At 43.1% G+C, this 11,154-nt stretch overlaps 1 protein-coding gene across 2 annotated transcripts; it reads right to left on the bottom strand.

Moving 5' to 3' along the window:
* Positions 1–437: 437 nt before the first annotated feature.
* Positions 438–10,818, bottom strand: tpx2 (TPX2 microtubule nucleation factor). 2 transcript variants are annotated; one of them, XM_084552797.1, is made up of 17 exons: positions 10,789–10,818; positions 10,350–10,494; positions 9,045–9,176; positions 8,822–8,945; positions 8,528–8,590; positions 8,192–8,320; positions 7,542–7,648; positions 7,305–7,453; positions 5,888–6,059; positions 5,659–5,797; positions 4,624–4,846; positions 4,407–4,502; positions 4,124–4,297; positions 3,892–4,038; positions 3,680–3,791; positions 2,977–3,143; positions 438–1,177 (listed from the first exon to the last, which is right to left on the bottom strand). In XM_084552797.1, exons 2-17 carry the CDS (start codon positions 10,459–10,461, stop codon positions 1,067–1,069), a joined length of 2,157 nt encoding a protein of 718 aa, XP_084408923.1. In that variant the 5' UTR covers positions 10,462–10,494; positions 10,789–10,818; the 3' UTR covers positions 438–1,066. The 2 variants fall into 2 exon arrangements, with proteins under 2 accessions (XP_084408923.1, XP_084408922.1); XM_084552796.1 differs by having other exon boundaries at positions 2,977–3,164.
* Between the last annotated feature and the right edge of the window lie 336 nt (positions 10,819–11,154).

The following is an 11,154-nucleotide window of genomic DNA, read 5'->3' on the forward strand; positions in this document are numbered from 1 at the left end:
CTTACATAAAACAACAATATGTAAAACATAAGAATTAAACTTACTATGCAGTAGTATAAAAGGAGATTAAAGTACATAACGATGAGTGGGTTAGATGGAGTAAGATATTTTAAAAAGTCTGGATTTGAAATGTGTCAGAGAGTCTTATGTTTCAAATGTCAGGTGGGAGGACGGATACCAGCGCTCCCATTCACATAAGGCTTCCCTCAAGTTTTCCAGTTGTCTATGAAGGCTACAGTCTGGAGAAAACTAGAAAGTCCATCATAGTTTCTGCAAAGTTACACACAGATTCACTATTTACATTTATCCTACACATAGAAGTTATTACCAGAGGACAAGGAATAAGAACTATGACATTTGATGGGAGCTTTAACTAGTAACTGGTAAATGTTTGTATAAAATGGATTCAGTTTTTTCGACAGAATTCACATCAACTATAGAGTGAAAGGAGTTTTTAATGAAGGACCTTAAAAATAGGTACAGTCTTAAATGTAAATGTTGGGAAAAAACGAACAAACAAAAAAAAGAACAAAAGTTGATAATCCATAAAAGGATTCAAACTCCAGAAACAATCAGAGTCAGTTTCAGTTCTTAGCAGAAAACGAGTCTGATCAAGCCAAACAGATGAAAAATATATTTCTCATATATTACATATTCTTCCTTCAGTCCATCGCGGCTGCAGAAAAACTGTCCGGGTCAAGTCTACTAGTAGTTTTCTGTAAACTTTATGCAAAACATTTATAGTAGAAGGGCTTTTAAAGTAAACCAGACTTGTTCAGACAATGCTCTGTCGGGTTTTTATCAAATTCCAATTCTACAACGTCCATAACCACTGTTGGTATGTGAGGAATTTTATTTCAAAAAAAGTCAAACTAGCAGGAGGAATGTGAGTAAGAATGTACAGTTTAAACTTAAAAACCTAAATGTCAACCTTGGGGACATAAAAACAGACTGACCATTACATCGACTAACACTGTTAGAGATAATATATTTGCAGAGATCAAATAAAAACACGTGGAGGAAAAATAAAATACACAGGTTCCTAGCGTGGAGCGAGGCGGGCTGATCACAAGCGGAAGCGGTCGGAGAAGTTTGGTGACTCCGGGATCGTGAGAGGAACTTCACTCTTCTTCACTGCTACAGGTTTGTAGTGTCTGACGGGCTGAGCCTTGTGGACCTGCAGAGAAGAGACACCGTCAGACTGGATCAAATTAGAGCTGTAGACTATTTGGACAAAGTTGGGGTCTATATTCAACAAGGCACTAATGAAGATGTAAAGCAAGTCCATATAGCATAACTACAAGCCTTAAAATACTTAAAGGATGCCAGAAGTCTGTACCACCAATCACTGGACTCAGAGTTCACAAGTTAATTCATGTTACACTGTAACCATAGTATTAATATTAATCAGCGTTATCCATTAGGGTTGCAATAAAACATACACACTCAAATTTGGGTTTGAACCATAGACTGTACAAAGATGGACGGCGGAGCTGCTCCTAAAAAGTGAAGCCAAAGCAAGTAGAGCTCCCCCTGGTGGCTGGCTGCAGTATAGGTCATAAGCTCCACCCCCTCCATGTTAGTGGGCGGGACTTGGGCCAAACTAAAACACTAAAATACACGTCAAATAATTTTTCTTCAAGGATGGTTTCTGTCAGTTTAGGTAGTTAATATAATGTCGAAGCTTAATTTTAGTTAGTTATTTGACGCTATAGAAACACACATAATGGCGACTACCAGTTACCATGCCAACCAGTCCGTAAAGTGAGGGTTGTAAAATAATAAATAATAATTTAATCTTTTTTTAAAAATAAGTACAGTGTATAATCCAATATTTCCTTGTAACTGGTGGAGGTAGAGCAGAGCGTAGTATTAATCAAACGAAAATGCGAGTGAGTCTGGAGGAAGTGGCTCTAAAGTCCTAGCCTGGATACCAGGCCAGACTCTCTGACTTCGCAGAGAGTCTGGCCTAGCTCCATTGGCAAACGTTTATTTCCTGGTGGGAGGGCACAGTTTGAGGTTTAAAATCATCGGAGTTCCTTTAACCAATCACCAACGTTTGGTAATGACGTATGTTATGCGCCGGAGCCTTCAGGCTCTGCTGCCTCGTACTTCCGCTTTCAAGAACGCAACAAGTAAACAAATCGCTACTCCACCATCCCCCATTGCAATTAAGGACGCGAAATTGGAATAAAAGTGCTGTAATGCCAGGAAGCATATCCACAACGGAGCGAATGGCTTCGAGTATATCCGTCTCGGTTCGTGTAAACATTTCAAACTCGGCGCGCAACTGAAACGTAATCGCTCTCAGACCCGCCCTCTGTTCGCTGATTGGTTCGCCAACCAGTTGGCCGGAGTAAACGTTAGCGGATCAAGCTATTCCAGACGGAGTACTGTAGGGAATGCAAATGAGCGGAAGTACGTGGGCAGGCGGAGCCAGGCTACTAAAGTCCCGTATCCCCGGGAAAATGGCGTCAGTTTGGCCGATTCAAGGGAGCGGGGGACGCATTGTCCATGTTTATATACAGTCTATGGTTCGAATCCATCGGCCGACTGGGACCTTCTGCATGTTCTCCCTGTGTCTCCCACCGTCCAAAGACATGCTGGTTAGGTTCATTGGTCATTCTAAATTGGCCGTAGGTGTGAGTGTGAATGGTTGTCTGTCTCTCTGTGTTAGCCCTGAGATAGACTGGAGACCTGTCCAGGGTGGACCCCGATTAAAACTCATTGTGACCAACCTAAAGTTTTTTATATGCAACTTTCACATGCCCCATGTATGTAAATAACAAGTCATAGCCAGAACCGTAATAAACATTTATCTATATTCAGTTTTGCTAACTATCTCAAAGCAGGTACTCGTAAAAGACAAAAGTATTATCTTGCATCCAAATAAATTTGTTTAGCTGGAACCTCTTCACATTACAGGACCAGACTATATTTAATTCATCTACAACGCAGTAATAGACTGATAATGACCTGTTCTTGCCGCAGCCTGTTGATCTCCTCCTTCTCCCTCTGCTCCTGCTCCCGTCTCTGCTCCTCCTCCATGCGCCCCCGCAGAGCCTCCTTCTCGCAGGTCATCCGCTCGTACTCCTGCCACTCCCGGGCCCGGCGCTCCGTCGCCAGCTCGAAGGCCTCCACAACTGTAGAAGAACGAATGCCTTCTGAAGAACGCCGTCGCAGTGAAGACAACAGGAGCACAGTGAGTTACACAACGCTGGAGAAGTGCTTCAGCCTCCGAGGGAGAAGCACTTCTCCAGCAGACTCTGAAGAGATGGCGCAGGGGAGGAAGATCTACTTCACTCTCTCCAAAACTCCCAGATATTCAGTTGGAACCGTTATTTCTATTTGGTAGATTTCAACAAGGAAAACTACTAAATGGAAATGGTCAAACTGGTTTTCACGCATCGTATCAGGCAGACATTTCACACGTTTCTGAATATTATATTTAAATGTTTCTTCCGAGAGGAGGATGATAAATATATTTGGCCACGTAAACCAAACGTTTGCCAAGCCGTCGCCGTTCCCCAGCGTGACAAGACGGGGTGCTTTAATTACACATCTGAATAAACACGGCACCTATTTACACTGCCAAAAAAAAGCTCGTGTTCGTAAGAAGAGATTCGTGAGACTTTTAAGGAGTGACTCGTGGTGTGGCGCTGCACGTTTGTAGTCTTACCCACTGCAGCCCGGCCCTCCTTCTTGGGCCGGAAAGGCTCTTTATGAGTCACCACGTTGGGCCTGGCTTTGAATTTCACTGCTTCCTCCTGCTCTTTCTGCTCTCTTTTCACCTGCAAAGAACACGGGGACATTGTTCACTCCTCAGGTTGAGACTTTCATTGTTGAGTATTAAAATGGCTGTCGTGCAATAAGAGGCGTATCGTGTCGTACAATCTGTTCCCAGCGATTGTTTTTCACGGCTCCTCTTTCGTCTATGAGGAGTCTAAAAGGCTCCGGCTTCGTCGGCTCCAGCTTCTTCTTCTCGGGGAGAACGACAGTGTCGAAATCTGGCAGGGGTTGCGCCTTGAACTGTGGTACCTGGGGGGGAAAAAAAACAACTAATTTAACATTTCTGTCTTTATTGTGAGGTCTATGGTGGCAGATTCTATGAGTGAGACTCCACCTCTTCATTTCGCTTCTCCTCCAGCCTCTTCTCTTTCAGTGCCCTTCTCTCTTGTTCCCTCTGCTCAAAGGAAAAGGGAAGGACCTCCACATGGTGGTGTTCTGGTAGCCGTGGCTGGAAGGGAAGGCCGAAGTGAGGCACTTGAGGGGCCTTAATTGGTGAGGGCGGTTTTACCTGAGCACACACAAAAAAACACCAGTCAAGATCATTGTCACGGCTGCAACTGAGCAAATTGGATGGGTTACCTTAAACTGAAGGAGTGTTAAATCAAATATGCGCTTACTTCTTCAACCTTGCGACCCATACGGACCCTCTTCTTGAGGGCAAACGCTGGGGACTCAGGCACAGTTGGAAATGGAACTTTCTTTTCTGGCAATCCCTGTTGACAGGAGGACATCCCATCGTTATTACATTCCCATGTAGAAATACTTGATGCTCGCTCAAAACCACAATTAAAAAAAAAAACGTCTCAAACAAGTTTCAGTGTGACATGAACTCACCACAACTCCTTCCAGGACCTTCTTGGGCAGAGGCTTGGCGGTGAAGTTGTGGGGCTTCTCGTCACCTTCTTGGGTCTTCTTGGTCGTCTGTCTCTCCTGGAGCCGCTTTTCAATCTCCAGCTCGAACCCCTGGGGTACGGTGGGTTCCTTCACCGACGGCTTCTTCAGGTCCTCCGCGCTCTCCAGTATCTTCTTATTCAGCTCCACTGGCTTGATTTTAAACCTGTGATTAAATAGTTAGTTGGTGTTAAACTTTTTTGTCACGATACAAAAATGAGTAAACACGATACTATACAAGACAAAGTATCGCGGTTCCGGGTATCATCGCGATACTGCGGCCTTTTTTTATTATTTTTATTTTTATGAACGCCACGGCAGACTCGCCGCTCGGGCCCGGTGCTTCTGCTGTGGTGAGTGTGTTGTCTCATGTGACTGTAAGCCCTGCGCGCGTCTGGGCGAGACAGAACTTTAGCTTGTCGTTTGTTTTGAAGCGAATTTCTATCGAAGCGGAGCTGCCTTCATGGAGGTCGTTCTTGCCGGCAGAAACACACGAACAGCCAATCAGATAACAGACGGGCGGACATTGAGAAGCCGGGAGGAGAGCAGAGGCGGTCGCTATGTTGCGGAAACTGGCACCGGTATATAGTAATCCACGGTAGTACCGTCGTGCAGAATTTCTAGTATAGTAGGAACCGTTACGATTTGGCACCGTGGGGTACCGTGCAACTCTACACCTATCCACCTGATGTGTGGTGGAAAAATGTGTATTAGCTTTAGTTCACATCAAATACTAAAAAGGAGGTTTAGTTTTTATATGTCACACTGTGTTTTCTTCATTGTGAGATTAATGGGAAATTCTCCAAAACACTGGGACATTTCTATATTATAGATGGACTGAGTAAAATGCAGTTTTCATTTCAGCACAGCTAATGGTTCTCTCCAGCGAAGTGCAGCAGCAGGCAGAAGCCACTCGGATTCACTAATGTCAATGAAAGGAGGATCAAAGTAAAAAAAAAAAAAAAAAAAGGCCCTTACTTTTTAAGTTTTTCCAATTCTTCAGCCTCTATCTCAGCGGCGCTCTTAACAGCGGGCGGCCGGTTCCTCTGACGGGTTACCAGGCGTGGGGAGTGAGGCTGGGTGAGCTTTAAGTGGTCGCCCTTCAATGGGGACGGCCCTGACGAAAAGAAGAAGTCAAATACAGATTAAACGAAAACGTTTAAAGAAAAAGAAAGCGGCGCTGAACGTTTGAAAATCGTCCACGCACCTCTTTCGTGGCTTCTGCGACTGTGCAGGTGGTAGCGGGTGGGAGTTCTCTTCTCGAACTGCTCGATCTGCTGAGCAACGGGCACGTACGCGTCGGACTCTTCCACTTTTCTTTTGTGGCCCCTCGACAGGTTGAAGGGTTTGGGCACGGTGGCACCTTTCCTGGCCTTTGTCTAAAAAAAAAAAACAACAACAACAAAGCAATTAGGTTAGGTAGAGACATGATAATGGAGACCTATAAAACACTCCTGATGCAGGGTTCCCTGACCAATATACTGAACGGGCCGCATGTCAGATTTGGATAAAACAAGAGGGGAAAATATCTAGGTACGTCAACAAAACCTTGTGCACAGACACAAAAGTAATCCAGGAATACTGCTGCCCCAACTAATGTTGAGATCAACAGACAGCAGCTACCTGAGAGCATTTTTATTGTAGCAATGGATTTTAATCACGTAAACATTAAAGGAACAGTATGTAAGAAATGTATTTCAATTAATCATAAAATGGCCCTGATATGTCACTAGACATGAAGAAATCATGTTCACTTCAAATACTTATATCACTGACAACAGTGGTCCGGCCAGGATATTGTCATTTAAAAGTGAAAGTTGCAGCCCTCAACTGATGTTATTGTTGTCATGTTGTGTTTTGGTCTGAGGCGCCACCCTCCACCTATCTACTAATCACGAAGCCAGTAGAGTTTCGTCTTCCGGGTTGCCAGCTCTGCTCTAGTTACCACAGCTGCAGCTACGAACGTGTCGGATAAAACATGTATAACGTTACGAAACCTAAGACCTCGTTATGAATCCGAACTACGTCGTGACAAAGTCCGAAATAAAACAAGGATTTGTAGGAGATGCCTTTGAAAGATGGAGACGGCTGAAAACGGAGAAGAATTTGAAGACAGACGCCAACGTTGCTAATTTTCTCCTGGCTAACCTACTTGTACATAATGTAAATGGACATTTAAAATATTCACGACAGTCGAACAAAGTTATGCATGTTCGTGCAAAGGAACATTACGTTAGCGCATACAGAGGAGGCGGGTCATCGAATTGAAAAGGTAAGGAATTGTTTGGGAAATAAAAACGGCGAGTCGTCATTGCTAACATTAGCAATGCATTATGAGCCCGTTTCTCTGTCATTATGCTGAAACGCTGAGGAAAACAACATTAGCACGTCGATTATGGCAATGTGAAACGTAATTGAGACGTATTGAGCAGCCTAACGTTACCTCGGTAACCTGGAAACCTCGAGTCAGGGGGGAGGTTGGAGGGGATACACCGTTCTACAGTATTTTGAAAGTGATTGCAGTACCAGTTTTGGCCACAATCTTACATACTGTTCCTTTAAGTTTGTCTGAAGTCGCCCCTCAGACTGAAACCTCAAGTCGCGAGCTCATGTGAACTACTTACTGGGGAGGTTGGTTTGCGGAGCTGACTGATAAAATCCACTTCCTTGTGGGACGTCTTGGATGAAGAGGACGCCTTGACACGGTTGTCTGTGTTGAAGTGAAAGTCTTTGGGCACCGTCGTGGACAGGATCATCTTCTTTGGTGGTGGATCTGAAATAACAGCACCCAAATTTCAACTTTCAGATCGTACTAATGGCTCCAGCCAAAAAAAAAAAAAAAGCTGGGAGTGTCTACTCACTGCCAGCCAGAGCAGCCTTGTAGCTGGCCTCGTTCTTCTTGCGGTGCAGAGCCACTTCGTTCTGGAGGGTTCTGATGCGTTCCAGCTCCTGTTCTTCAGAAGTATGTCTGTTTGGACAAAACAGATATGTAAAGAAAGGCAATTGGACTTGTAGAGTTTCTGGAAGACGTTTCACCACTCATCAGGTAGCTTCTTATGATCTCAACATGTATTACATATAACACGGAAGTTATACACAGTATATAACTGGTTATCAGCTAAAATACAAAAATTCCATCTGTCCAAAAATATATGAAGCCAACTTTACAACAGTGACGTGACATACAACGTCATACACAGGCTCAATAAACCCTGGAGTTGATTTATTCCATTGTTTTAAGGCTAAATTAAGAACTGTTTACATGGATAACTGAATGCCTGTATTATCCCAAAACTGGTCACAAAATGCATCTTGACACGACAGCAGCATCAGGATTTGGACTAATAAAAGATTGAAAAGGATGTCATGTAGGAGGCAGAGGAAAAAAATGTATCTTTCAATATCATGGTGCTGGAAATGTAGGACGTATGATTTTGCAACTGCTGCTGTCCAAGTGTCTGTGCCTTCAGACCAAAACTGAGAGACTGGTTTCACCAGTAGTGCGACTCACTCAGTCTTTGTGGAGGTGGAAGCTGCTGCGTGCGACTTGAGCGCAGCCCGAGAATTCAGCCGCTCACTCCTTCGGTAGCCAAGACTGGAATTTAGCTTCCCACTCCTGGATCTTCGGACGACTGGACTCCTACGTCAAAAAGCCAGAGTTAAAACCCTGAACAACAAAAGCTAAGAAGTGTCAGATTCTGACAATACATGACCTACATCTGAAAGTGTAAACAAGAAACCAGTCTGTGTTGACACTTAATATCTGAAGCCTATTCAGAAGCTTTTCAGGTCATGTATACTCCATTAAAAAGAATATTTCAGGATACAGGAGAATCGTGACACTCACTCTTTGGGTTTCTTTGATGGGGGTGCAGCCGGACCGCTCGCCGCCTCTTTACGCTTTGAAACCCTTAAATAGATTAGAAAAGAAATTATAACAGCGTTTTAATCTGACTCACATTGCACACTGAGATGTAACTTTAGAAAAACACCACAACTCAAAAGTCCTCATCTTGTAAACACCACTTCCTTGGTGTAAATCTTTGCAGTTTCAGGAATCATAAAACAAAACTTTCCATTCATGTACAGCACAACATCTTTACACAACATCACACAAGAGTAGTTATTACAACGACTGTACCTGCGTGGCTGCGCAGGCGGTTGATTAGCAGTCCTTCTCTTCTGTTGGGGCTTATTCTGAGGACACGGTTTAGTGCCCCAGGTTGTGACAATGTTTGAAGGTGGAGACGCGGATGTGCTGGGACCTGGAATGTTGATCAGTGCAGATAGGTTAATATTAACCATGCCATAGTTACGCTTATTATAGTGCAGAAGTAATTAAATAAACAATAAAAAACACTAACCTGAGTCAACATCACCCCCAACTTGAGGGGTTGCTATGGTCCCAGACTTGTCATCGCTCAAACACGGCTGGTCGGGTCTTAATGGCGTGACAAGCTGGACAAGCTGGCCATCTGTTTCATCAGCCTGTTGTTCTGCTCAAAGGAAAGAGTTCATTATAAAAACTGACAAATTCTCACAAATTGTCCATGATAGGGAGGTCCCCATCAAGTTTATTCAGCCCCTGATCCGATCACTTTCCTAAATCTCTTGCCTAAAAGCTACTACTCAAAGGTATTCATTTTATTTTACAACCGTAAAGTCTTCATCATTGTGCAAAACAAATAACAGTGAAGAGAGCAAAAGTATGTTGGTGTTCATTACATAAAAACACACACAGTTTAAGGTGATGTCCGGTTTTCCAACAGCCAAAAATATTCTGTTCAGCATCATGTGGTCTGAATAAGTGAGGAATCAGATTCTCACATTTGAGAAGGTGGAAAAAGTAAAAGTACATATTATTCCTAGTTGTGACTTTAACTGTAGTACCAGCTTCAAAGAAGATGAATAAATAGACTAACCCTAAAGGAGCTTTACAGATCTTATACATTTTACAGTGTCGCTCAGTCCTGTAGTAATAGGTTTTTGAAAATAAATCAAAACAATGCCTAAAGTCAGTTAGGATCAGTTGGCCGCAAAAGGCAAATTAAATCAATTCAAGCGTCTGGGTGTATGCAGTTCCACAACCGAAACACTCCTTTTGAATCTTCTGGATTGTGTCACAAAGATTTACGCAGACAATTTTTTTAGGGGAAAAGTTGAAACCACAAAAGTCACATTCCAGTGTTGACCCCTTTCATCGCCATATTTGTGCAACAATGCCAACTTCCTGTAAAGCATGATAAACTATTATTTTGTGATGCCAGCGATAAACAGTTACACACATGATGGTGAACAGTTCTTGCAATTACTAATTAAAAACGTTTTGTTTCTATGAAGATGTTAGTTGTGTTGTTGTACTCCTCCAGATTATGGCTAAACAATGGAAACACGTTGTGTCCGAGTTTGTCCGAGTCTCACTTCCTGAATAATAACACGTTATTTTCTTCATTCAGTGCATAAAGTCCGACAGAAAGTTTCATCACCGATCAGCACTTGCAGAACTGTTTACATCTAATGTTAGCATGCTACATAGCGACCTGGGATCAGTTATGTGGCAGTAGGCGATACAAGCAACCAACAAACAAACGTGTACAACCGTCAATAACCCTGGCTATAACGTTAGCCTAATGCCCGGACGGTGTAAAAACTTCGAAGGGGAGACTTACCAAACCACTTGTCGTCGGTTTCGGCATCCAACAACTCCTTAAAGTCGACTACGTGAGACGGGGCATCAAACTGGTAACGCTCGGAGATATCACCGGAGTCGGTTTCGGCCATAATCACCGGCTATGTTTTTTTATGACAACTCACCTAAAAAAAAATCTTAAATTAGTGAAAATTCCACTCTTCTGCGTTCAGTCAAACGTCCAATCAAGCGACATGTCTAGTTTTAAAACTACTTTTTAGCTTCCATCGGATAGCTTCTATGCTATATGTTTAGAGAGAAGGCACTGTGTTAACAAACAGACCGACTGCCCTGAAAAACGTTCACAGCTGAGATGAATTTTGCCACCTTAAGAGAATACGCATTTCTGGAGTTAATAAAAGCCACATTAGTGATTATTTACTATTAATACAAATGTAAACATTTGTTGAAAAGCTTACCTAAATCGTCCGTTCCCTCCTTGCTGCGGATACAACTGTAATCGCCGCGCGAGGCGTAACGTTAGCTTTTGAATTGCCCATATTTTGAAGCAGCCAATGGCTGCCCGTTTTGCTCTCCAGCTCGTCGCTCATTGGCTGTCGGTTCTTCTTCTACTACTGCAACTCAGTCCTACTGACTCAGGATGCTGCTATGGCTGCTATGTTATGTTTATGTTGACACCGTAGACTTTATAAAATATATGTACATTAAATTATATACTGTCTAAGTTTGACACAGATTTATCGCCACCCTAGGCACTTTTCCAATTATATGTCTAGCAAAATTATTTATATTATTAAATACAAAACTACGAAATCCTGCTACAC

This window comes from Chelon labrosus, assembly GCF_963514085.1.
Source record: "Chelon labrosus genome assembly, chromosome: 10".
Lineage (NCBI taxonomy): Eukaryota > Metazoa > Chordata > Actinopteri > Mugiliformes > Mugilidae > Chelon > Chelon labrosus.

What these genes read in the sequence shown, in the direction of transcription:
- tpx2 (XM_084552796.1), bottom strand. Translation starts at nt 10,461, where the DNA reads ATGGCCGAAACCGACTCCGGTGATATCTCCGAGCGTTACCAGTTTGAT. An exon ending in TGGGGGTGATGTTGACTCAG is followed by an intron (nt 8,946 to 9,044) that starts GTTAGTGTTTTT and finishes TCAACATTCCAG; the next exon opens with GTCCCAGCACATCCGCGTCT. An exon ending in TCGCAGAAGCCACGAAAGAG is followed by an intron (nt 5,798 to 5,887) that starts GTGCGTGGACGA and finishes TCTTTTCGTCAG; the next exon opens with GGCCGTCCCCATTGAAGGGC.